At 40.0% G+C, this 27419-nt stretch overlaps 3 protein-coding genes across 6 annotated transcripts in view; 2 read left to right on the forward strand and 1 right to left on the reverse strand.

The window, feature by feature from the left end:
- cnksr2a (connector enhancer of kinase suppressor of Ras 2a) overlaps positions 1 to 11328 on the forward strand; it is a 76642-nt gene extending 65314 nt beyond the window's left edge. Inside the window, exon 24 of the mRNA XM_030397799.1 lies at positions 6996 to 11328. Within this exon, the coding sequence (XP_030253659.1) occupies positions 6996 to 7043 (48 nt within the window). The 3' untranslated portion in view covers positions 7044 to 11328. The remainder of the gene's footprint in view (positions 1 to 6995) is intronic.
- smpx (small muscle protein X-linked) lies at positions 917 to 16841 on the reverse strand. 4 transcript variants are annotated; one of them, XM_030397804.1, is made up of 5 exons: positions 16762 to 16841; positions 11482 to 11541; positions 6958 to 7044; positions 6058 to 6210; positions 917 to 991 (listed from the first exon to the last, which is right to left on the reverse strand). In XM_030397804.1, the coding sequence occupies exons 2-4, from the start codon at positions 11515 to 11517 to the stop codon at positions 6061 to 6063; spliced, it is 273 nt and encodes a 90-aa protein (XP_030253664.1). In that variant the 5' UTR covers positions 11518 to 11541; positions 16762 to 16841; the 3' UTR covers positions 917 to 991; positions 6058 to 6060. The 4 variants fall into 4 exon arrangements, with proteins under 4 accessions (XP_030253664.1, XP_030253665.1, XP_030253663.1 ...); XM_030397805.1 differs by lacking the exon at positions 16762 to 16841 and adding an exon at positions 16408 to 16589; XM_030397803.1 differs by lacking the exon at positions 16762 to 16841 and adding an exon at positions 16358 to 16588.
- Positions 16842 to 19753: 2912 nt separating this feature from the next.
- Positions 19754 to 27419, forward strand: part of LOC115570494 (membrane-bound transcription factor site-2 protease-like) — a 7785-nt gene continuing 119 nt past the window's right edge. Inside the window, exons 1-6 of the mRNA XM_030399111.1 lie at positions 19754 to 20041; positions 21461 to 21609; positions 22092 to 22230; positions 22967 to 23070; positions 23994 to 24121; positions 27234 to 27352. Coding sequence (XP_030254971.1) covers positions 19967 to 20041; positions 21461 to 21609; positions 22092 to 22230; positions 22967 to 23070; positions 23994 to 24121; positions 27234 to 27352 — 714 coding nt within the window. The 5' untranslated portion in view covers positions 19754 to 19966. The remainder of the gene's footprint in view (positions 20042 to 21460; positions 21610 to 22091; positions 22231 to 22966; positions 23071 to 23993; positions 24122 to 27233; positions 27353 to 27419) is intronic.

The raw sequence follows: 27419 nt of genomic DNA on the forward strand, positions 1-27419 counted from the left end.
CTCCCAAAGATGGTTTCTGATATTTGAGGTTGCTGTCATCACGCTGAATCACACTAAATGTTTTTTGATGCTATAAAAAGCTGGTGTGACAAAATGTTCGAGACTTGAGCTCTGCCAGTCATTGAATCAGGCGGGTGTTTGGGCGGGAACTTGATACCCCACCGCAACCCACGCCAAGATGGCAGCGCTATTGGCAGCCTGTCATTTTTGTACAGCGGGAGGATGATTCGGTCAAATTCAAAAGTACCCAACCACTCTTCTGCGTTTCCTGTAACAGCATTCAGTAATAAATACAAACAGTCTGTCGGTTTTTAGAACCATCTTGATTTATTGCAACATTTTTCTAAAGAGTTTCTGGGAATTAAAACAATGAAACAACAAAAACATTATGACCCCCCACCCGAAGAAGAAAAGAGGTTCATACAGTCGAACGTTGACGCCATCGAAAGACGAATCATTAAATAGAATGCATCGGTATAAATCAGTACTCAGTCGTTCGAGTCTCGACAGAATGGAAAAGACGTGTCTTCAGGTTGGTCACGATGGAGAATCGGCAACAAAAAAAAATCCCTCTGAACCAGCGATTTCAGGCTTAAAACAAAAGAAAGCAAAAAAAAAATACAACTCGTTTACTTCTAAAAGTCCAAGTAAAGTGGAGTTTTATCTGCAGCAGGAACAAGTCAGAACACTTAATCTCGACAGCGCTTAACGTTTTTTTTTGTACAAATTATGTTGGATTTCAAGACAAATCAATCTCGACTGACATGGCAAGATAAATATAGACATGACGAGTGTTTCTATTAGAGTTCTGACTGAGAGAGAGTTTATGGTCGCCTGTTTTTCCTGGTGGTCGGACGTTGGCTTCACAGAAAGCGGTTAATGTCTCCGAACATGTCGGGACTGGACTGTTGTTTTCGCGAGTTGTCAGTGGCAGTGGGCGAGTCTGTGTGTGTGAAGATTATCTGCCTTCCTCTCCGTCTGGCTCGGGATCCTGCAGGGAGAAAGAAAAAGAAAAAAGACAGATAAAGAAACCTGTGAGGGATTTTCACCGCGTGCTATCTGTGGCTCAGGAGAGGCCGGGACGAGGAGGAGAAGGCCGGGTCACCGCGTTCACCGTGAGGAAATATCGGCTGTGATTGATCCGTCACCCGCCTTTTCCACACACTTATCTCTCTCTTGACCTTTTCCCGTTTCTGCCTCTCTCTGTGTCTTGATCTTCTTCGCAACCTGACACATTTTTTATTTATTTTTTTCTGTTTATTTCCATCTCAAAGACTCGAGTTTTAGTCACACAAGCACTTCTGTTCGAGCTTCAGGTTAACCATCAGTGGATGGAGGCAAAGAGCTGCAGTGTTGCTGGTTAAGTGATGTTACACTGAAGCACAGTAAAAGTAAAATGGATCAGAGAGAAGCTAATAAAATGAAGAAGAGGACTTGCATTGAAAAAAACAAATAAATAAACTCCTTTCTCTCACACGCTATTTTTTATCCTTGTCATCATTTGGGATGGACCTCGTTATGATCTATTAATGCTACAACAAAGAAGGATTCATGAGACTCAGGTCCATTAATTCATTACAGTAATGAATATTTCCCAGTTTGTTGGTGGAGGACTTGACTGGCCTGCACGGAGTCCCAACCTCGACTTCAATCAACATATTTTGGATGAACCAACATCAGTGTTGGACCCAACAAAATCTCTGCAGCGAGGTTTTCAAACACGTCCTCTGGTTGTTCCTTACTCTTCATGTATACCATCAAGTGAAGTGACAAATTATACTCAGAAGTAACCCAGAAAACTAATTAAGTACTAGTTACTTAATCATTAGTTACTCTTTTTATCAACCTTTAAGTAAAGTGACTTAGTAGTGATTTAGATTATTCATTAAATACTAGTTACTTAATCATTAGTTACTCTTTTTATCAACCTTTAAGTAAAGTGACTTAGTAGTGATTAAATTACTCATTAAATACTAGTTACTTAATCATTAGCTACTCTTTTTGTCAACCTTTAAGTAAAGTGACTTAGTAGTGATTTAGATTATTCATTAAATACTAGTTACTTAATCATTATTATCAATCTGTAAGTTAAGTGACTTAGTAGTGATTTGAATTACTCATTAAATACTAGTTACTTAATCATTAGTTACTCTTTTTGTGTACCCCAAAGTTAAGTGAGACATCATAATAAATAGTTGCACAATATTCTCATTAAATACTCATTACTTAATCATTATTTACTCTTTTATCAACCGTCAAGTAACACAAAATACTCATTAAATACCAGTGACCTAATCTTTAGTTACTTTTCTTTAATCAACTGTCAAGTAAAGGTGTGACACAAAAGACTTGTTAATCCTAGTAACTTAATCATTAGTTACTCTTTGTGTACATTTCAGTGAGACAGCACACTGAGTAGTCTCCAAAATACTAATTAAATAGTTACTTTATCATGAGTTACTCTTTTTGTCTACACTCCGCAGTGGAAAAGCAAAGCAGATCTGGCACTGAAGTTCAGTTAATCCAGGTTACGCAGCCTTTAAATGAGACTTTACTTGATGTACTTTAGTCGAAATGCAGCTTTAGCTGAACTGCTTTTAAGAAACTAAAATATTCCTTCAGCCCGGTGTTTTCGGGGTTCTAACCGCGGTCTAAACATTCGTAAAGATTCAGCAAATCAGTCCGCTGACGTATGAAAATGTGATGGCTGCTTTTTTACGTAATTTTGGCGCCAACTGCCTGAACTTTGTTGTTGTTCTTATGTTTTCTTCTGTAACTCATTGTTGATGTGTTGGGGCACAGTGAACTCAACCAATCAGCATTGCTCAGCCTGCTGCAAGCCCCGCCCCCAAAGTTCCCGTACTTTTGGAAGGTACGATCTTTTAAGGGGTCAAGTAATGTCCCAGGTGCGTGCAGTGGTCCAAGTGTTGGGTGTCCACATACTTTTGGCCATGTAGTGTCAATCGAGTTGCTTAGAAATCTTCCTTCAGATGTGTTTTTATTTTCCTTCTGCATTGCATTGTGGGACAAAGAGTGTCGATCAAAGGTGCTCTCAGATATCAGACGGATGCTGCTGAGTTATTCTGTCACTTTCTGGACGTAAACACTCTGAACCTGCTCAGAAACATCTACGTAACCCGACCTCGCACCAGCTTCTTCTTCTTCTTCTTCTTCTTCTTCTTCTTCTTCTTCTTCTTCTTCTCTTCCCTCGTTCATCTCCTACACAGCTCACCCACATGGTTTCGGGCAGGGCGGAGCAGCGTTTCACAGTGTTTGGATTTCATGTTTTTTTTTTGCGTCCCGCTGAGAAAGTCACAGCACAGACTGCCCCTCAACGCTCACACACACACTTTCTGAAAAAACACACACACACTTTCATAGAGTATAAATATAGAGCCTGACTCAACCTCTCCAGCCCACACACACACAGAGGCATCAACACACGCCGCTTGACCCAAACACACACCGTGCGGCACACACTGACTCCCCGTGGTTAGCTACCGCCACTGCAGCCTCATCAGTCATTACAAGGAGAATCTCTGCATTTATCTGACGGGTACAAAGACATAATTAAACTGCCATTGCTGTCTTATAATTACCGTCTGGTTTGGACACATTTTTGGACCAGGACACCGTTAATTTTAGGGACTTATCGCACGATTGAAACACATGTAGGAGTCCGATTTTGGTCTAATTTGTGCAGGTTTTTATGCAGTTTGTGTTTTTAATCGTGGGCACAGAAAAATACTTTTTCCAATTATATGAGTTCAAGCTTTGAGAAATGTTATTATCATGCCGAGAATCGTTTAAAAATCGAGTTTGTGCTGACTGAATGTATTCGCTATTATCCAAATAAATGCACCAAAAACTTCGTAAACTGGATTTCCGTCAGCTTAAACTAAATTACTCCTCGCAGATATAATTTATGTGCTCGCTCAGAATCTCCCATCACATTATGCCGCAGGGCTGAGGCACAAATAAAACAACGCCACAGGATTAAGATTTCGGCTGCCACCCCAATTCAGTGCAGGTCAACATTTTCAATTCATTTTTTTTATACTTGAAGCTTTTAAAAAATCCAGCAGTCTCCTATTGCACACTAATAGTTTGCTCTTTTTACTCCAGGCGATCAGGAAAATGAGAAAATTAGGATAAAATTGGTTATTGTGCTGATAATAATGTGAAGCTGAGTATTTTAGTTTCCTCTTTTAAGATTACCTGATACTTGATGATTTGATGTGTTTGCATCACTGTTTTACTTTTTGTCTTTGATTGATCGTGTGTCTTCTGAGAGATGATACAGAAAGAGATTAACTTTAAATTAAATATACAGAAGTCGGTGTTCCTGTTTTCAGCTCCGTGTGTCGGCTCATTGCTTTGAGTAATAAAGTCAAGGTGACTCAGATCTGAGAACTTGAAACTAGAAGAGATAAATCTCTCGTGACAAAGGCTCTGACTGTAAAAATGTCGACACACTCGTCTGAGTTGATTTCACCGAGCAGCAGCAGAGTGTTTCTGATTTTATTGTAGCCCCGAGTTTCGACTGTCAGGCCGCAAACAAGGTACCCAGAGACTGGTGGAGAGTTTGCAGGGATGAAATAAACACCATCTCCTGCATGTTTTTAGCAAAATAACAGAGATATATTTGGACTTACTGCAAATGTTCTTCTGGAAACACAAAGTAAAAGTCACTGCTCTTTGTAGTAATGATGCAAATACAACATCATCCAGTATTGATCCTTTTTTCAACAGTTTTAAGACTTTATAATGTCTTCTATTCCTGAACTGTTGGACTTTCTAGGATCATTTTGTTCTCACGCCACCAATATTCAACATACAAGCCTGTTTCGCTCTCGTGTTTATGAACAAAACTGTGAACACATGTCTCTAGATACTTCTAAAACTCATGTTAGCTACAGCAAACTGCTCTAATCTGGCAACTAACAACTTCTCCATTAATCCGTTCATTGTTTTGTCTGTTAAATGTCCGAAAATTGTGAAAAACACAGCATAACTTTAATCCAGTAACAATAACAGTCCAAACCCCAAAGACCGTCAGTCTTCTGTCACATTTAAGAAAGAAAATCATCAAATCCTGATGGAGCCTTCAAATATTTGGCATTTTTATTCGGACAAACTGATTTAACCATTCACGATTATCAAAATATTTACCAGCTAATCGTTGCCTGAGATGTCTGCATACAACAAAAACTACAAAACTACTTCTACAACCGTAAAATGCCACCCACACGCGGATGCATTTCACCTGTGGCTCCTCCACCGCAGCACCAAAGCTGCCTCATTTGTATACGGTGACCTACATTTGTAGAGTTCAACAAATTTGCATCGTTCACAAGGATTGAAACACTCATATTTCATTTTGCTTTCTCATCATACTTTAATTTGAATTTTTGTCTTTGGACCCTTTATTCCCGACTATGTCAGCGCTGCAGGACAGTCACAGGAGTTGTTATGAAGGGAGGTCGGTGGAACATTTGGTGTGTCCAAATAAGAGTTTCAAATTACCTGCTGACTCCACACACCTGTGCAGGCAAATGAAACACAGCAGCGCATCGAGAAATACAACTCTAGTGAAGGTTAAAATGTTCTGGTGCCCGTTACTTAACCAAGAACAGTGAAAATTGACATATTTTTCTCCCGTTTAGGTCTAAAATTCTTCTCATTCAAGCCCATATGTTTGTTTTTTTTGGACAGCTGCAAAAACAGACAACATTTTTTAACATTTGTTTAATACTTTATAACTAAGAATTGCTTTTTTTATAGATGGTTCATAAGATCTTTAACAGCTGTGGGGTACGGCTGGCCTGAAACATAAATAAAGGTCCTGTATAGAACAACATATCAGACATTTCTTAAAATATTTACTAATTCAATGTAAAATAACTTTGCTTTATGATAATTTGCAAGCTCAGTTTGTAGCCAAGGGAAGTGAAGAATGAACTTCTTACAGTTTGTGTTTAAAGGAACAGAAATGACATCCAAAAACAGTGAGGAAGAGGATATTCTGGGGTGCTCGTACGACTGCGGGTCACCTACATGTTAATCCTTGGTGACCCATCGTAGTTCGCTCTTGACGTTCTGCAGCTCTGATAGGTTGACAGCAGGACCGGGCAGCTTCACCGCGCCCGGCAACGCCTTCTTCTCCTCCGGCGTCTGGGCCGCAGCGCACGGCGGCTCCGGTGACTGAGCCTGAAATAACAATAATACGAACAGAGGTAGAACCTGTGAGCGAGCTACGCGGGGATTAATCTACTTTGCCTATGTGAAAATTGTTTTTAAGTTCATCAAAACTCATTTTAGCATCATAAAGTTCCTCCCTTCGAAGCAGCTAGCTACAACTGCTACACATTCAGTCAAAATGGAGTCAAAAGTGGCCTTAATCTGACTTTGTGACATTTGTTTTACGCTATAAAATATAATTATGCCATAAATTGTGTAACTATTGAGTAAAATTAAATTTTGAAAACAACAAAACAAAGCGACAAAGCATACAAGCTAATAAGCACAAAGCTAGCTGGTCAGATAGCCACAGCTAGCCTTTGTTAAACTACATTTTCCCGCTCTTTTCTACCGGTTTACTTTAGCTGAAACGTCTATTTCTATCATCCAACAGTTTAGTTATAAAGCTAATCACCCATATGAATCATTAATGAGGAGTCGATCTTAGGTAAAAGATGTTAACCATGAAGTAGAACAAAAAAGCAACAGCAGCTAAGCTAAATTTAGCGAGCTAGCTAAACTAGTCCCGCTAAGATATAAAAAGGTCCGTACAGAAGAGTAGCTAGCACGGCTCTGTCCAAAGTTTTATACATTTTAATAAACACCCTTAAAAAGTCAGCAATCAATAATGTTGTGTACTCCGTACACGACACGTCCACCTGCGTCCTGGCTCTATGCTAAGCTACGTGTAGAAGTGCTTGTTTGTTTGTGTCTCACCTCTTCTGTTTCTACTGTCTCCTCTCTCCTCTTGACAGGATGTCCCGCCCCTGGACGCAGAGCTCCCATCGGGATGTTCAAATTAGCCTGACGGACAGCGAGAACAGCCAATCAGATACTTTCAACACTGACAACAAATTAAGTTTCCTCTCTCTGTGTCTCTACACGTGTGTGTGTGTGTGTGTGTGTTTGTGTGTGTTTGTCGGTATCTACTCATGTTTCCTCAAAAACCCCTCGTTTTGATTATGACCACTACTTCCTGGTTATCTTCACTTCCCTGAAAGAGCAGTGTGTCTTTATGAAAATTGGGAAGCGCACACACACACACACACACACACACACGGAGCTCAGAGATCTGCCTGCTAACTCGATGTTCTACCGCTGCCTGCCCTCCGACGTCCTGTCACTTTGGATTTTATGTGTTCTTGCATTGTACCGTACTGTAATGTATTGTATATATGCTCATATTGTACAGCTGTACAGAGAGGGAGTGTGGTGTGTGTGTCACAGAAGATCGTTTTTATTTAATTTATTTATTTCCCCCGCAGACGAAGGGTTAAAGACGGGATGTGATGTGTTTCTGGAAGGAAAACTCGCCTCATTCGCAGCATGTTTGCTCGGATTTGTATCACTGTACTGTTGCTTTGGCTGGAGATTGTTGTTAACCGTCTTATGCTTGGCGTGCTGTTAGCAATCATCTTCTGACATTCCACCCAAAGGTTAAAGGAATATTTCACTATCAATTGAAAATTCAATCATTGTTTGACATTTCAGGGAACAGGCTAACTCGCTTTAGTGTCGTTAAGATGAAAAAAACTGATACCGCTCTCATAACTGTCTGTTAAAGGGGCGCTTTGTGGTTTTGTAGAAGAAACTCAACCTCGGAATTTGAGGTAAAAATATTTATTTTTTCCATAACTGAATAAACAAGGAAAATAAGGCCCCAGCCACTCTTTGAAGCTAGAAAAATGGCAGGGTCCGCCACATATAAACAAATTAAAACAGCATGAAACTGTTTTGTCCTTTAAGGTCAGTTTGTTCAGTCATGAAAATGAAGTCAGCTTGTTTGTTACGGCATAAAAACTCAGTCAACTAAGACCTTTCGCTTCCCCAAAACTACGTAATGCACCTTTAAGTGAAGCTGGAGCCAGGTTATAATTAACCTAGCATGAAGGCTGTTAGCAACAGGAAGCAGCTAGCCTGGATCCATCCAAGGTTTTATGAAATTCTACTTGTGCGTTTAATCGGACTTAGACAAAACCAGACCAGCTGTTTCCGCCTAGTCATTATGCTAAGCTAAGCTAATCGTTTATATCTTTGTACTGGTATCAAAACAAAAAAAATAATGAATAAGCGTATTTCCTAAAATGCTAAACTCTTCCTTTAACTGTTCAAAGTCGATTTACAGTAAAAGAAACAGCCCCTGAACGCCACATGAGCCGTGATTAAAGGGCCATACCGGTGTGTCTGCAAGCTTTAGTTCTTCTATAGTGTTGCACTATAAAGTTTAGGACTTCCAAAATCACAGAAAATACGTTACTGTAAATTTTAAAGCCGTTTAAAGGGGCTCTGTGGAACATCGTTAGCTGCTGCTGCTAACGGAGAGAGCGGCTCTAAGACGAGGTGCTCGAGAACGTACGTAAGGCCATATCCAAAAAAATCCAGCAGCTCTTAACAACTCAAACAAATTGTCCACAGGCGACCAAGAGAGAGAGAGAGAGACGGGGGAAGGTCTCATTCTTTCACGTTATGTCACAATCCGCTCACATATGGCCAATAAAAGAAGTGATAAATGACTTAATGGGCACAAAGAGCCCCTTTAAATGCAAAGTGAAAGTGGAAGATCGTGTAACTCTGACGAGAATGTTTGCAGACTCGATGGATAACTCATTCTGTGTCTGACATGAATGGAAACAACTGGATGAAACATTAGAAAAATCCACATTTAAATGTCTCGAGCAGCTGTAAAGTCTGCATAATCCTCTCCAAACAGCCCGTGCAGCACAAAGATCTGCATGGAGGGCCTAAAATGTACTTATTTATCATCTTTACACTCCCCAATGCTAAAGCAAACTAATATTTTAGCTATATAATAATATGATATAAGAATAATAAAACCCTGCTTTCCTACACTGGCAGCACAAAGTATGCAGCCGAAGCAATATTAGTGACAAATTTGCATTAGAGATGTAAATATTGGACCCATACAGGAAACATTTGGACTCAGAAGGCTTCAATTGTGCTGCACAAGCTGTTTGGAGACATTTGTATTAGATTTTTTGAGCTATAAAAGAAGGAGATGGAACAATAGGGTGTAACTGGTTGTATGTTGAAGGTGAACTTATTCTTTAAAGCTCGATAAGGACGGAAGACTAAAAACTTCCCTTCGATCATTAACCGCGTTGGTTTGGTGCATTACAGCAGCGACACTGTCCGGTTCTGGATTTCGTATTTTATTGTTATTGGGTGTAAAACACAACGTCCTGTATCATGCGAGCGATTATCCTCTGTGGCCAGAAACAGATCATTTGTTTTTAAAGGTCCATGTTGGTGTTTGTGCAAAATTTAGTTCTTTAACCACAAGTCAGAAAGTCAGTTCTTAATTAGTCTCCTACTTCTCAGACAGGCATTTCTTGAAAAATGTAACATTCATGCTTAATGTCCCTTATCAGTACCTGTACTTCCACCCACTAGAGCTAGTGTTGTACTTTTTCTGCCTCACAAAGCCAAAATGCAGTAAATACACATCGTTTAAAACGGAATAAAGAGTAGAATCTGACTCTCACATTACAAAATATTGATATCATTCCTGGTGTGTAGTTTCATATCTGTATAATATAATCCAGTATTTGAACATCAGCCAAACCCTGATACAATCATGTGGTTTGGAAAACCCACAAAACTAAAACTTCCTCATACTTAAAAGACTTAATACAAATACAGGGAGACCAGCGACAGGCGAACCGGACCTTCATAATCCTGTGGTTAAGGTTGTAAAATCACAGTTTGTTTAAGTTTAGGGGCATAAATAACTTGTAAAAAAGATAAATACGAATGCTAACATCAGTTATGTTGTGTCCCTGATTTACTATAAGTTAAATAAGTCATTACAAGTTTGCGTTTTTTGGTTTCACACACAAACATCCACTCTGACCTCCCCAATACGAAGATACTTTTTATGCTACGTCACCTGACTTCCTCCTTTGCTCCCGTCATAATAACTTCAGCCAAAACAGGTCGCTGCCCAACAATAAACCTAAAAATGGGTCATTATAATCTCCTTGCTTGATAGAAACAGCTGTTTTCTGGCAAAGAAGGCCTTTACGATACAAAGATTATCTTTATTATTGTTAAAAATTGGATTTTGCAGCTACATTAAACACAGACAGGGAAGGATTACATAACCTAGAACAGTAATAATTCATCTCTTACTTTGTAGTGATTAAATGGAAGTCTACAGCTGTCTGATAGTAAAAATTCAACCTAAGCAAGCAACACATTCTGACACCTAAATGACAGAACCGGTCGATTGCCCGTGATTTCCAAAACAAGACACCTTTTGTCTAAACACTTGAAGTTTGCTCGGGTTTAGGCAAAAGAATCAAAGTGGTTAGGGTTGAGAGAAACAACGTGGTTGGTGTTAAAATAACTACTTTACTAATGTAACTTCAGTTACAAACATACCTACCCTTATTTTACGTTACGTATGTGATGTAACTTGATTTTTGGTTACACACTGAACACCACCTTCTCTCTATGCGGACGTGTTTATATTACTTCCCCTGACTCCCTCCTTTGCTGCTATAATAATAACCGCAGCCACTAGAGGTCGCTGCCGAACAAGAAACGTAACTATGGGTTGTAATAAGCTGCTTTCACAGTCGACCTGTGCGGTTGTTTGTGTGACGAAGACGGCCTGTGAGAAAAAAAGCATGGAACAAATACAAACTGACCTGCTGACGTGGAATTTAAGAGATGTTTTTGTATGAAAATGTAGATTATTTACGATGTAAAGCCGCGCTGCTGCTCTTTGTTTGTGATTATTTAAAGTGCTGATGCCGTGTTGAGACGGGGAGACTAAGTGGAGAACCTCACGTTTGTACTGCACTGGTGTTTTAAAACAAACTCCTCCGTCCAGATGCCTATCCCATGGTTAGACATGACAATGAGCACAATGAAGAAGAGACGATGGAGGAAAAACCCTCTCTGACATGCACTCACGAAGCCATTACAACTGATACATACACACAGTGATACAGACGACTCCTCATCCTTTGCCTCGCTACAACTCTGCACTAACAAAAGCCTTGATACTGTATATGCACAGTCTGTATCTGCCTTTGCCAATAAATACTTAAATGTGGAAACACCTGTCGTCTGTAGTCTGGAGTTATTCTTGTTTATGTGGCCGTCGGGGTGGAAATCAAACTCTTGGCAGTGTTATTGTAGCAGCAGTACAGTCACAAAACTTCAACGTGATGTTTTTAAAGGAGTCAAATGAAGTTTAAAGCTTTTTCTTTTTACCTGAAGGGCCTTAACGTTGGACGAAGGCTTGGACATAATCCCCCCGGTGAGTCCACTGACCTGCAGGAAGCACAGATCACACACATTCAGCTGTGTGTAGTTCAGTGTGTGTGTGTGTGTGTGCATGTTGGGGGCACTGGGACTCTGTTTCTGTGGTTTTCAAGGCCCGGGATAGCATTTCAGTTGCTTAGCGACTCTCACAGAGAAGAAGCAGGTAGAGGAACTGTGCTCTGAATCATTCATGAGAGGGAGGCAGACAGACGGTCCGGCCGGGACTGTCAAAATAAAAGCATCCTTATTTTACAGCAAAGTGTGCGAAGCTGGAAGGAAATGTGAATTTTAATGCATTTCCCAACAGTTGACAACAACGTGTTTGGTGTGTTGTTGAGTCTTAAATACTTTCAAACTTCCCCTCCCTTTCTGTGACGACCAGTCCGAAGATCAATGATTCCACAAACAAACAAACCCTTTAAAAACAGTGTCACAAATATATAGTTTAATGTAATAATATAAAGCTCAGTCAATAAACAGAAGGCCAATAACATCTTTGTTGGAGGACTACAGTATAAATTTTATTTAGGTATTTAAAGGTGCTATTTGTAAGAAAAATAGATTTTTGAGTGTTGTTTTTTTTTATATTTTTAAATTAAATGATGTATTTGTTAATGGGATCTGTTGACAATAAGAAAAATATCACCCCTGGCTTGAGAAATGATGTTAGTATACAACTCATTTATTACAGCAAATGTGTTTTGAAGAAAAATGCAAATTGGTTCATTTTTAACTCAATGCAATGAGGAAACGCTGTTAAATAATATATTGTTTGTGGTGAAAAATGTTCTTATTGAGCTCAACTTGAGTCAAACTACGATCTGTACGTCATACACACACCTTCCGTCCTCAGCATCTTGATTTTGGTTTAAAAAAAAACAACTTTTAAAGGGAAATAAATGGAAGAAACTTCCCAGGACAGATACAGAATCAATGTTCAACGACAACATATTTAATTTGCTGTCTCGCAGCGATTACATGAGTCACCACAAACCAATTAGATTAACAAAAAAAACATAATTTCTAGAAGAGACAGGACTAAAGATATAAATGTTGTCATGTGGATGTCTGACTCTTCACATGTGACATGAGGCTTTATAATGTTTTATCATCATATCATCACGAAATGTGACCATCAGGAGCACATTTAAGACCAATTATACAAGATGCTTGTTTTAAAAAGGGGCTGAAGGGGATATTAAAATGTCAGCCAGAGACAGCGTTTTCATTTTTTCCTGGTAAGATTTGTATTAAATTGCAGTATATGATAGGCGACCACATCTCACTCTGATCTTCTGTCTGTTCCCCTTTATTTCTTGTCCTCGTGTCGTCTTTAATCTTTCTTTTTGCAGCTACAAATGCTTTAATTTACAATTGCACATGATCATTTTCTGATACAATTAACTTCAAGGTGGGTTTTCAAAGTTTCTTCTGAAAAATCTAAGTTTCCCTGCTACACGTGAAGCCTGATTTCGTCTTCCTTTGTCTGAATTCAACAAGCTATTGTTCCCAAAATGATAAATAACGGTGAGTAGAATCTCTTCTGTGTGTTTAAAGTCTGTATTCTGTAGGTTTCTGCTTCCTCCTCCTCCTCCTCCTCGTTTCATCTCAGCCTCTTGTGTTTTATTTTTCGACTTCCTCTGTCCCCTTTTGCCGTTTCGCAGATCAACACTGACCCAAGTGGTTTGCTAATCGTAGAAGTTTCCATGGCCTATTTATCTTATCTACGAGTGGCTCAGAGCGGAGGACCAGAGAGTGAGTCCCCGGCCCTCCGCCTCTGCTGCTGCTGCCTCCATCGATGGCAGCGCTAACACACCGTTTCCAGGGTGCTGTTTGTGCAACAACACACAGTGAGAGCTCTGCTGTCCTTGACATAAGAGCAAAAGCCTGGACACCCTAAAATACACACACACACACACACACACAGGCTCATGCTTACACAAGGGGGATGATATTTATGTTGGCCACGAGAAGCAGCTGCCCTCTGACGCCACGCTGCAAAGCCTGACGAGCCCTTTCAGTTTCACACATTCTGTATTAACACACACGCACACGCGCACACACACACACACACACACACACACACACACACTCTGTGCCTCAAAGGGCCTTTTATATGGCGTCTGCGTTGAATGTTTCAATGTTTCAAGATTTGAATTATTTAAAGTATGCGGAATTATTGTACCTGTGGTTATGGCCCTGTGTGTGTGTGTGTGTGTGTGTGTGTGTGTGTGTGTTAGTGTGTGTGTGTGTGTGTGTGTGTGTGTTAATCATTACTGTACGTCTGATGTTTAGAGAGCCGCAACTGCATGTACAGTAGCATGGATCTAAAAAAAAAAAAATAGGCAGCTGTCAGCTCAGAATATCTCATAATCTGTTGGAGGGATTGCCTTTAAATTTAGTTTTTACACAGATGGTGCTCAGAGGATGAAACACTGACTTTGATCTTTTCTCTGGCGCCACCATGAGGTTGATATTTTTGGTTCGGCGTGACTTAAAGCTTCTGCAAGTGATATATTTTTTATTAAAATACATGTTTAAGAGCCCGCTTTATCCAATCAGGACAGGAAGTTAGCTAAAACAACAACAATGCTAGCTTTAACTTTTTTATCCAGCACAACTATTCGGTTAATGTTTCGATTTGTTTTGGTAAACTAAAAACACTTAGCCTCAGCTGTAGCCTATTATTTGGTGTTATTGCTAACATGTGCATGTTAGCATGCTAACAGGCTAAACAATGATGGTAAAAATGTTAATATATTCTGCTAAACATTAGCATGTTCACACGTTAGCATCTATTTTCAGCATAGCTTCTCAGAGTAGCTAACAAGGGTAATTGTGTAGCCAAGGCCTTATAACCTGAAAAATATACATTTGTGACTTATTTCAAAAGGAACAGTTAAATATTTTTTCTGTCTTGCAAAGATATGACTCTCATATGTTAAGTATGACGATACAGCTAGCAGACAATTAGCTTAGCTTAGCATAGCATAAACAGTGGAAGCAGAGGGAAACAGCTAGCCTGGCTCTGTCCAAAGCTAACACAATTGAACCAACCTTGAAGCCCTAACATCACTATTTAACATGTTTTATGTCCTTAGTTTAGTCTGAAAACAAGTTTATATCCTGGACGCCAAGCATCGCCAGTTTGTGCTATGCTAAGCTAATAATGTCCTAGCTTTGCCTCACAGTTAGCATGAAGACATACAGAGTGGTGCCAAATTCTTCTCAACTTACTCTCAGAAACCAATAAACTTTAACTTTAAAGATTTACTCTTCAGGAACCAGTGAGCGTTGGGACTGAGTGCCACAGACAAGAGAAGGACAGATAGAAGTTCCGAACAAGAGATATAAAGAAGAGAAGAACAACATTTCCAGCCAACTGTAAGAATAAAAGTTACTTTTTGTACAAAGAGGACTAAAACTACAGTAATGCTTCAAGATACCTGCTATTAAAAAACACACCTATGCAAACATATATCAGACGTAACGTACCTGTTGATGACACGCTTCTGTTTACCGCCTAATGCTCGATTTTAAACACAATTCAACGTCTCTTTTTGGTTCACTTAAACCTTCTATCCATCTCTCACACACAATTGTTTTCCTCACGACTGTCCATCTCTTTTCTTTTTCTTTCTCTTTCTACTCTTCTCTCCGCCCTCTTTCTTTCTCTCTGTCGCGCCTCGTAAGTGGTAGAAGGATTCCTTTCATATCTGGGATTTGTTCTCACTATAAATAGAAGAGTGATACACAGAAGGGACCTGCTTTCTATCCACACACACTCTCACACACACTCTTATAGAAGCACATGGACACACACACAGTGACGGACCAAAACATTGTCAAACAGCAGCACCGAGGACTCACATCTCTTTAATTTAGACATCTTTTACACTAGAAATACGGCAAAATGTTCTGATGGCTGAAATAATATAACTGCAAGACCAAACCTCATTCAAAAAATGCAACGTTTAAGCATGTAACGCCAAAGTGTCCACATATATAATATTGACAAATGTCCATGATGACAAGTTTATTATCACATTTTTCTGCGATAATTACAGTAAAATCTTCAAGTAAGTGAAATTATTTACTTGGCACCAAACTTCATTCAAAATTCTGAATATTTAAGCAAGAAGAAGTCCAGCTCAAAACGGTCTGCTTATATTATATCCACATATGTTTATAATGAAAAGTGTGGTCCCTTATTTAAAACATGGCTTTAAGGTTTTTAGGCTAAAACAACAGTAAAATGCTCCAGTTATGAAAATAACCCACGTGCAATACCAAACCTCATTCAGAAAATTGAGCATTTAAGAGTGACCTACTCAAACACAAAACTATCTGCTCTGATGATATTCACAAATATTTACAGTTATGAGTATGTTCCCTGATTTCAACATCTTTATAAAGGTTTTTAGGTTAAAATACAGTAAAATGTTAGGAAAAATGATTTACCTGCAGCACCAAACTTCATTACAAAAATTGAACATTTAAGCATGAAACACTCTGCACACTCTCATGCTGTAAACTACCTAAATATATGATAATTACAAGTGTTTGTAATGATAAGTACAGTCCCTTATTTAAACATATTTTAAGATTTGTCAGCTGTAATTAAAGCAAGATGTTCCAGGAAAGTTAATGATTTACCCGCAAGACCAAACTTCATTCAAAAAATGAACATTTAAGCATAAAACTGTCTGCATGTATGATATCCACAAATGTTTATAATAATAAGTATGCGCCTGAATTTCAACACATGATTAAGGTTTTTCGTCTATAATAATAATGAAATGTTGCAGCAAAGGAAATAGTTTACCTGCAAGACCAAACTTCATTCAAAAAGTTGAACATTTAAGCATGACTCACTCCGGCTGAAGCCTGCCTGCGTATATGACATTCACAGATGTTTAGAACGCCAAATAAGGTCACTTTTGGTGCATCTTCATCAAACTCTGACACTTGAGTCCTCAAAACACTCCTTCTAATCTTAGTGACTAAAATGGCTCTGGCCTATTTCTGCTCTGACACTCACTCAAACTCACACACACCCACTCACACACACACACACACACACACACAGTCGTTAGGCTGGTATATCTACATTTATACGCTGATGCACATCCACAGGCCCTGAGGGTAAGTGTGATCTCAGAGAGTTAAAGGTGTGTGTGCATGTGTGTGTGTGTGTGTGTGTGTGTAAATGTGTGTGTGCTGTCTTACCTCCTGCCGTGCGTGGCTGCTCTGCCCTGCCTGCGCTCTCTCTGAGGTCCTCTTCGGCTACCTGACCTGTTTCCGCTCGTCCTGATTGGCTCGGAGACACAGAAAACTCCTCCCATGGCGGAATCCGACCCATCATTAGAGCAGTAGAATGAGTTTTCAGCCTCTCTCTGTGTGTGTGTGTTTGAATGTTTCTCTCTATAGGTGTGTTTTTATGTGTTTAAACTCACCTTTTCCTCACATGGAGTCGTCCGCCTCAGCTGCATACAGCACCCAGTCCCACCTGTGAAGCTAATTTTACTTTGGGTGCAGGTAGTAAAATGAACAGACACAAACTGCGGGGCTTGTTTTATATTTCGGACTATGCAAATACAACCCACAGGCACACACTGGCCTCACCTGTTAGCAAGGGCAGCCCTTTACCTATTACTGATAAACACCTTCATCACCTACTGTGTTAACAGCATGATGTAGGATGAACATCACGCTGATGTTTTGCAGTAAGAAGAGGCCAAACTTCATAGATGTGAAGGCGAGGCTGCGTTGAAATCTAAAGGCAGGTGTGTGGGAGATGTTTTCATGTGCACTTCCTCATGATGCACAGATGTGAACTGGCAGTTAACCTATAAGGAAGGATGAGGACAAAGTATAATAAAGCACACGTGTAGGCTGTACGTTGTACATGATGCCTGGGTACAAACAGAAAGAGACTTCGAGGGGGGATGTAAGGATTCTAGTGAATGTATGGGATGGTGACCACGGCAGAATCGGACAAAACAGACCTGAAATAAGCAAAAAAAACAAACAAAACAACAAAAGAATGATCAGAAGGTTCTATAAAATCAAACTTTACAATGTATAAATAATAAAACTGCAACATCAACCCCAAAATAAGCATTAAATCCATTGAAACTCACACTAGATGGAGACCTCCCCTCCATCCAAGTTGGTACAGTCCAATATAAAGTCAGGTGGCTCCCCGAACAGAAGAGAGAGAATCAAAATCAATAATTCAATAACAGAAAAACCTTAAGGAAAAATAATCTTATAGTTTATACAATAAGTGCACTCCACCTAAGGAAATTTGTATGTATATATTTTTTTCTCTACTGGTTTCATCCCTACGTTTAATTGAAAATTCATTTTTATTTCCATTTTATATGGATCTATTCTCATTTTTTTAGACATTTGTTGTCCCCATTTCTTTCTATCTTTTCATTTTCTCCATAGACTTCACCTCAACAAGGACATTTTAACCGGTTTCTTCGGACAATCTGTGTCTTTAAGTTTTCATTTTCAGATATCTCTAGAATTAAGAAGAGTCAGAAAAGAAGTAAATGTAGCCGGCTGACTGACGGGCCCTCCCTCTGCTGTGCGATGAGCGTTCAGACGACACTTTTCACCGTCTAACACTTCATCCCTCTCGTTCACAAGCAGCTTTCCGGTTGGCAGGAAAAGGGGAAAATGACGGCCGTATATAGATCAGAGCATCTGTCCTGATTGTCTGCTGTCAAGCTGCTCATGTTGTCACAGCACCAGAGAACAGACACACATGTTTCACTTTTGTTGTGAGCATTTTCTTGATTGACTGACAATGAGTAACTTGGTTTTGGTGTCTGTAACTTTTAGTGAGACTCACTTCACATAACTGAAATAAAACATTTATACTGAGAGGCTGGAGGCTCTGCATTGTGGAGATATCGACGTGAGAAGCATCCTTAAACAAGGCTTCCTTCCACCACAAGTAGTTTAATGTTCCCTCGGTCACATTTATGGCTTAATGAGTCAGACCAGGAGCTTGTTTCCTTGTTGCGTCTGAGTCAGGCCATCGACATTTATTGGTGTCCATTTACTTTCCTGACCTTTTGGGTAGGAGGAAATCCAATATCCAGACTCACACTTTCATTTTTTTATTGCCGCAGCTCATCTAAAGCAGCTCCGCAAGCCGTAATCGATTTTTCAGTGCTCCATTTACGGGGCTGGTGCTGCTTTAATGTTCTCTTTGGAGGTCCTGTTGCAAAGATTTCTTTCTTTCTTATTTCAAACATTTGATTCCTATATTTCAACTATTTCACTCACACTTTGTGTCTCAGATTCTCCTTTTAATTTTAGCATTTTCTTCTTGTAGATATTGTTCGAGCATTGTCTTCACAGCTTCACAGGGCCACTTAAATGCAGTGTAATATAACTTAATTTACAAAACTTGACATTTTAAATGCACACCCCAGAGATTTATCTCCCCACAAAGGCATGTAAACCAACTTAGCCTTCTTGTATTTTATATTGGGATTGCACTTTGATGTACAAGCTTTATATCAAATGCATCATGTACATAATATTGCAGAAGAAGAAGAACTTTTCCATATCTTTGAATGCTTCAGCCTTCAAGTCATAGTTATCACATTTCGTATAGCACTTGAACGCAGCATACTTGACAGCTCTGGTGCAGCAGAACATGCCTGATTAATAAAATAAATGTGACAATTAGAATTTGTATTTATTAAATGGGAAAGCATTCATGCAAATTGTTATATCTGATGTATAGCCTTCACATATTTTTAAAGAATTAAACCACATTTCTTCTGATTATGTATATTTTTGTGTTTTTCTTTTTTACACTTATATTTGTCAACATACATTTTTTTAATTTAACGCATATATTTGGCAATATCTATTTTCATTTTTAATTTTAACTTATTTTAGAAATTTACTTTTTGTCTGTTATTGTTTTTTCACTCACTTTGAACATGTAAATGTCGTACTTTTGCTAATAAAGCTAATTGAAAATTAAATAAATGTAATAGAGAGTGGTGAATAACATGTCCTGTATTTTATCTAACTGCTTGGGTAAATGAATTAAAAAGGATTATTTTAAATTAAAACTTTTTTTTAAGCCAGCCAAAGGAATGAAGTTCTCAAGTTCAACACGTGGCGGCGGAAGTGCTCCGTTCGGCTGACCTTCAATAAAGACGACGAAGAAGAGCAACCCGGAAGTGTGTCGCACAGTGCTGACGATTCGTTTCACACACAGCATCTCTGAAACAATCCTGTTACCAATTCATATTTTATAAATAACATTTTGATTTTTATAGTGTTGCTCATGTGTTACACCTGCGGCTAGCTGCGTGATAAACAGCGGGCGGACGGAGTGATGGAGGCGGCGCACTTAGCTTCATTCTGTCCCCGGAGGGTCTGTTGATGCAGCACCATGATCCCTGTGCCTCTCCTGGTGTGTGTGATGGCAGCCTGGTGTGCTGTCTATCTCGCCGACACACTGCTCAGGGTGAATATATATACTCCTTTCACTTGGTGTTTAGTCAGATATCGGGCTCACATGCGGGGATGAATGAACGTTAGCAGACGTAGAAAGACCGTCATGTTAGCTAGCAGCTAGCTCAGGGTACCATAACAACATCACGACGTGTTGATGGAGGCAGATACTCTCCCTTTGTTCCTGCAGTTGTTGTGGTTCACAATTTAACGGTGTTGGTGATCCATGACAGTCACAAAACTACAACTAGCTACACAGTTTAACACCACAGGACGTGTTGAACTGTGTAGCTAGCTTAAGACATCTCCTGACCTGAGTAGCAGGTGTGAATCTGTGCAACAGTATCGGATAAGTAATAAGACAAAGACTTGTTGGAATATACAATAAATATATTGGATAAAAAAAATACTATAATTAGCCTAGCTTAACTGTCCAATTGGTGACATTTTCTTTCCATGCAAAATAAGAGGAAGAAACTAAATATCACTAGTGAAAGATCAACACTAAGTTCCCATAAAAACTGTACAACAGTAATTTATGTATTAAACATTAGCCTGGTTAGCTTCCAAAACAGGGTTGTTGCCAGAATTTTAGAAATACTGAGGTCAGGCCCCCACCCATCCATTGAGAACATTTTGAAGACTATAGTATATCTACGCATCCATCCATTAGCTAAAACCGATAATTCTTTTCATGGTCACGGGGGGGCTGTAGCTGATCCTAGCGGACATTGAGCGACACCCTGGATAAGTCGCTAGTTTATCACAGGGGTGACATATAGAGACAAACCACCATTCACGCTCACATTCACACCTACGGACAATTTAAAGTAACCGATTAACCTAACGTTTTTGCATGTCTTCGGATTGGGGGAGGAAGTCGGAGTACCAGGGGAGAACATGCAAACTCTGCACAGAAAGGCCCTAACTCAGACAGGTGTGCACAATTAAGTGTATATTGTGTAATGGGCAACAACCTGTTGGTCTACAAATTAGTGTTTGGTCATGTATGACAATTGGCAGTCCCAGCTGCAGTGTCTCTGGGCTCATAGGCGTGTTCGCTCTACCCATGACATGCACTTCTGTTGTGGTCAGCCACATCGTGATGGTGCAAATGAGCTACACACCTGTTAAGTGATTGGCTGTTTGCGTGTCACTCCGAGCTGGCTCCATTATCAAGGGATATGACGGGCTAGTTTGTTTTTCCCATCAATGACATTTCTATCACCGATACATATCGCTATCGTTTCATCTCCCAGGCCAACGTCTTGGTCACTATCCTCTAACAACCAGATTTAATGTATTCTGAGCAAAAATGTGTAAACAGAATGAATATTCTTGCTATTTTATACCCACAAATATCAGTATTGGTATTATCAGCATTAAAAACACAGTTGGTTACCTGCCTTATCTCTTCCGTTGTCTCCCACAGACATCAGTGACACATCGGATCAGCTACGAGTCATGGCTGGCGAGTCGAGGGCTAATGTTGTCACCTTTCCACTTGAGGTGGCAGACCACCATGTTCAACCGACTGTTTGCATACTGCGCCCGCATCAACCCCCGAGCCCTCTACCTGTGGTGAGGACTAATGTTATCTTCAACAACTTATTCTGTTCCTGCATCATCTCTGTACTTTCCTCACTCAGCCGTTCATGTTCCTGCTCTCTATATATATTCAGAACCAGTATCAATGCCAAAAGTACTTTTACTGACATCATTTGATTGGTTCCCAGTTGTAAAAGAGACTTTCGCAGTTAAAATTACACTTGTTGAAATATCACTTCGCGATTAACTGTAGAGCTGCTCAAACGTTAATTTCCTGAACTATGACAAATTGTCAGCGTTCCGCCATCACTCAACGTAATGTTTGCTGAAGTGAGGATTTTTTTTGTGGGTCTGTTCTCATTACTTAATGGACAAGTGGGCGAGTCGCCCAAAGTCTTGATTTATCCTTTAACCACAGTTAGGCTGTCGCACTGTGCCGTATTTCATCACAAAGCACGGCCGAATTGCTCCGCTTGAAAATGATTTCTCTGTGGTATCGACACGTTCTCTCCCAGGTTCAACAGTGGTCTGGTGTTCGGTATAGTTGCCATGCTGGGATCTGTGGTGCTGCTTGTCAAGACGCTGCAGCAGACGCTCGCGCAGATGACCACAGACAACCCTCGGATGGGAGGTCAGCAGACCCTGCAGGTGGTGGTACGTACACACCGAACCGGACATTTGTGAGCTTGTATAAGAAATTCACACCAGGGGGGGAATTACGCAGATTCAGGATGATTTTTCTCCAAGTTTCAGTGTCCTTGACAACATTAAAATGTGTTTCAGACTCCTGAGGTGAGATAAATCAAGTATTCACTTAAATAATCCCTTAAATCGATTTAAAGTACTTTGTATCTTGTTGTTACACAGGGTCGGAGATTAAATCGAGTTGGGAGCATAAACGTCCTTGAAAGTTCATACAGAGCCTGTGTTATTCAAATGAGGGTCAACAAACGTCCTCTCATTACGAGAAGGGCTCTTATTTAGCATTTTTCTCCCGTTCCTTTTTTATTCATTGAGGTGTCAGATCGCCGTGCATTAATGTGAGCGCTCTCCCCGGCGGACCACTGCAGGTGATTCATTGGAAGCTATTAGGGGGCCATTTATAACTGCGTATTCAGCCTGGAGCGCCACAAAATGCATCACGCAGCAAACGGACCACACAGAAAAAAGCACCGCCTCAGCAGAACATGAAGCAATCAACACGAGGGAGGAAACCAAAAAAAAAGAAAGAGCAGGGAGGAGGTTTGGCTGTGAGGCACAGATTTATTACACCACAGTTTAACGACAGTTCCACCTAAAAAAGGGTTTAAAATAAAAAGGATAAACTAGTTGATATGACACCCGGTTGTGTTTTTGTCTCAGTGGTTGCTCTTCTTTTTCCTGTCTTCAGGTCCCTGGTGTCAATCTGCCCACCAGTCAGCTGGTCTACTTCTTCAGCGCCCTGCTGCTCAGCGGAGTTATACATGAGCTGGGCCACGCCGTGGCAGCATTGAGGTGAGACAAAAAAAAACGCAGGTTGCCATAACACACATCTGTTACCATGACAACCGGCAGAGCGAAGAGCAGCCAATGGCTGATCAGACGGGAGAAAAAGTGGGAGGTGACCGACGTGAGCTCATGTAAATGCACAAGGAGCGTAAAGGGTGTGATGGTTTTCTGCGACAAGTTTCCACCTCATCTCGCTCCTCCTGTTTGTTCTTACAACAGGTGTTTTATCTGAGTTTGAGTGGCTGTATCCGACCAATAAGGTGGCTTCTAATATCTCTAAGAACATTAACTACACTACACGCTACAAACCAGTGAGAAGAGTGCAGTGTATAGAGTATTTTTAAAAGAAAAAGAGTGAAACTTCTCTGACTCACAGCTTCTTAAATGACATTTTTCACCATTTTCTGACACTTTATAGACCAAACAAGGGATTGATTAATGGTGGAAATGATTAATTAATCCACAATGAGGGTAATCTTTAGTTGGGGGGATTTAAACAGTACACACAGTTTATAATATATCTGTAACATTAGCTACAAACCTATAAGAAGAGCACAGTGAAAAGACACTTCATAGAGCGGTGTAGCGACATCTCATGTAGACACTTGTTAGCTACTGCATTTTTTAAGACATGTAAGTGCTTAATCATTGAATTGTGGGAAATTTAATGACATTCATGTTGTAGAACAAAATGTGTAAATCTCTTAAGCCTGTGGTGACCTCAGACCTTATTTCAGGCACTCAACTGAAAAAATCCATTAAAAAAACTAATTGACTTTGACCTCCCGCAGCACTCTGTTGTGAAATACAAACCAAACACGACGTGTTCGTGTAGAACCCCAACAGTAAGACGCTGACTGTGAAAATGCGGTTTTAATATCTCTTTCTCCGACCTCTTTGACCGCGTCATGTTTTTCTGCTCCTGGCAGGGAGCAGGTGAGAGTGAACGGCTTCGGCATGTTTGTGTTCGTGGTGTATCCCGGGGCGTTCGTGGACCTCTTCACCACACACCTCAACCTCATTTCACCCACTCAGCAGCTCCGGATCTTCTGCGCCGGTAAGATCATCATCCTGATTATTTTGCCTGCTAATGTGATCACCGCTATTAATCACAGTTATTTCAAGCGTTTTTCGTTAAATACCGGGTTTGTGTTTTGCCAGTAAAGGTCACTCTGAGGTCTTTTTATATCTGAACGCCAGACAGCTGCTCCACATCAAATCATTTCACTCTGCAATTAAGAAAATTAGATTTTAATGAATTGATGGTGGAGCCGGCAGCTATTCACGCATGAATGTGACTGATGTCTCCTGCGAGCCACCGTAGGGAGCCAGTTAAAGCCTGATTATTTTTTTCGGTGCGGCCTGTGCGAGAAGAATGTTGCAGTTTTTTGTGATTAGAAAGCGTTCGAGAGGGCAGCAGAGAAAATGCTTCATGATATGAGATAGCGCAGAAACAATATTACGTAAACTCAAAGATCAGTTAGAGAAAAGGGACAGTTTATTTAGATAGAATTACTTTAATGATCCCAGACAGGGAAATTATTTCTTTCTCTGAGTAATTACAGAGGAAGTTACATTATCACAGCAGGTGCAAATTTAGTGTTATTTGCTGGGGTTTGGTGTAATAGTGTAACAAAATGAACCGTGACAAGAACCAACATGCTGCGTAGACATCAGATCAAGATCATTTAAGCTGGTGTGATGTTGTTTTTACTGATTTTTGTCAGTTTTACTGTTGCTAATGACTTTGAGTGGTTGGCTTTTATAATCAGTTGAAGATATCCACCTCTCCATACTAATTTTGTGCTAACCACAGACTAGTAAGCTTTCACACCAAAACCAACAACTAACATCTGGCTTTGCCTTCAGTGGGAAAAGGTACGATGGGCATTCACTCCCGGGTCAAATGACTCCTCAGCAGTCAGAAGTTTTTTTATCGGCTTCAGCTTCGATCATGAGTGATGGAAACTCAACACCCGGGCGGACACGCAAATTTTCCCCCCTTTTTTTTGACATCGACGTGGAAATTGTTTTCTATTCAAGCAGCACTCAGACATCGTTCAGTAGGAGTTGAGTTTGAAGAGAGACTAAAGTAAAAACTTTAAAAAACAGTTTAAAAAAACCTTCATTAAGCCGCTAATTTTGATCTATTAATGTTTTTGTTGATGAGAAGATGGTTAACAGCCATGAAGGGAGGGAAATGCAGGGCTAAGCCTCCAAAAAACAGGGGAGCGGATGTCAGGACGATTTGGTGGCTAAACTCCCGACACGTACGAATGTGTTCATCAGCTGTCAAAGTGTGAGAGAGCATGAACACACACTGCTTGGTTCTTCCGCCTGGGAGCCTTTAGAGGGCAGCGAAGAGCTGCTGTAAAAAAAAAACTAAAAAAACATATACAGTATCTTTTGACCAGGTTAAAAGAATTCCTCCTCTTCTGAATGTGACAAGAAAATTACGGGAGTGGGCGACGGCAGGCAGCGAACTGAGACGTCCAATCAGCTGCTATGATGAGAGAGCGAGTGAGCGGGGGGGGGGGAGAGAGGGAGAGACGCTGTTCCCATCAGGGGGGAGGTGACATAAGATCATGCTGTGTTTATTTATCTGCCTCTCTCTCTCCCCACAGCGGAGGTCGCAGCAGGTTTCTCTCACATAACATGTTTATTATTTATTCCTGGAGAGGGAGCTGACGCAACTTTTAATAGTTTGTTTACTGAATTAAGTCAGAATGGGAAATATACGCGCCCTCCCGGCCTAAAATTAGAGACATTTTCTTCACTTTAATGTGGATGTAGTAACCAGCGATGCCGACACTTTTTCAGACGTCACATTTTTTTTCCCAAGAGAAAAAGAATTTCCTCGAACCTTCAGCTATTCATTTTCACATTTCCTGTCTCTTGATGCTGCTGTCGCCACGTTTGACGGATGGCTGTGCTTGTTTTTTTTTAAGTTTCAGGAAAAATAGGACTTTAAAGTTGTGCCTTGGCCTCATCAGGCAATGAGACATTTTCCTCATGTGGTTTTTGTGAGACGGATGGTATAGAGAGTTATTTTTAGTCGGCGGTGGTTTCTGCTCTGCCACGACATCCTACGCTCCTACGACATGTGGAAAACAAGATTGTTTCAGTAGATTCAGCATGACGTGTTGGAAAGGTTCATGCTTTTTATAGTTTTCAGAGTTATATTTGTGACGGTTGAAGCCTTTGTTTATATGGAGGACTGACACTGTCAAAATCAAAAATAATAAATGAATAAGTAACGTACAAAAAGCATAAAAAAGCACAATTACATTTATGTTTCATGGCGACCAGCGTTAAGCTGCATTACTGCCACTTACTAAGACAAAGTGGGGAAGTATTATTTACATGATGATAATGTTTTGTTTTTAAATATTATAGTTATTATCAATACCGGCGTATTGTGACACCCCTAGGCTCCATTAAATAACCAGGGTTCGTACGGGTGCTTGAAATCCTTGAAAGTGCTTGAATTTCAATGTTGCGTTTTCAAGGTCAGAAAAGTGCTTGGATTTTAGTTTAAGTGCTTGAAAGTGCTTGACATTCGTTCACAAAATTGGGATCAGACTGGATAATTAATTTCTGAAGTTTTTGCTATTATGAAACATAATTTTAGATGTTTACAGCATAATACACTGTACACAATTGTGATAAAAAGTGAAGAAAAAAATCAAGAGAATATATATTCCTGTAGATACGTATTTCACCCCAGCAACAAGGTGCTGGAAAATCTTGAAAATAGCCTTTAAAAATGCTTGAAAAGTGCTTGAATTTGACCTTGAAAAATGTGTATGAACCCTGAATAACTGAACCTGTAGCTGTCAGATTTTATGGTGCTCAGTAGGAAGAAAACATGATGTGAAATGTAAAACGACGACACAGACATAAATAAGTAGGGAGAAAAAATGCAAAGATGAGCCAGAAATGATTCAGAAGCCAGAAAATACATTCATAAATAATGAATACATTAAGAAGTTTAGCAGACTGGCTGATCTGTTGAGGCTGTACAGACTAGATCATTAATAATTAATGCTTAATACTCAATGAACAGTGAGTGTTTTCTTAGGTTCATTTAGTTAATTTCAGATCATGAGCGCAAATTCGTTAAATGTAATATTTTAGAACTAAATAGTGTTTCTGTTGCCTCTCTGTAGGAGTGTGGCACAACTTTGTTCTGTGTGTGGCAGCGCTGGCCTTCCTCTTCCTGCTGCCCATCCTGCTGTTTCCTGTTTACTACACCGGTGCCGGCGCGCTGGTCACCGAGGTCGTCCAGGTCAGTGCAGCAGGTGTATTAATATCATTACAATCAGTGCTAAGTGATTTATTCAAATAATCTGAAT

This window comes from Sparus aurata, chromosome 19 (assembly GCF_900880675.1).
Source record: "Sparus aurata chromosome 19, fSpaAur1.1, whole genome shotgun sequence".
In the NCBI taxonomy this organism is placed as follows: Eukaryota; Metazoa; Chordata; class Actinopteri; order Spariformes; family Sparidae; genus Sparus; species Sparus aurata.

Excerpts from the sequence above, each read along its gene's own strand:
- smpx (XM_030397804.1), bottom strand. The coding sequence starts at position 11,517 with ATGTCCAAGCCTTCGTCCAACGTTAAGGCCCTTCAG. Across the intron at positions 7,045-11,481 it reads CCAACGTTAAGGCCCTTCAG|GCTAATTTGAACATCCCGAT; the intron begins GTAAAAAGAAAA and ends GCTGTCCGTCAG. Across the intron at positions 6,211-6,957 it reads AGACAGTAGAAACAGAAGAG|GCTCAGTCACCGGAGCCGCC; the intron begins GTGAGACACAAA and ends TTGTTATTTCAG.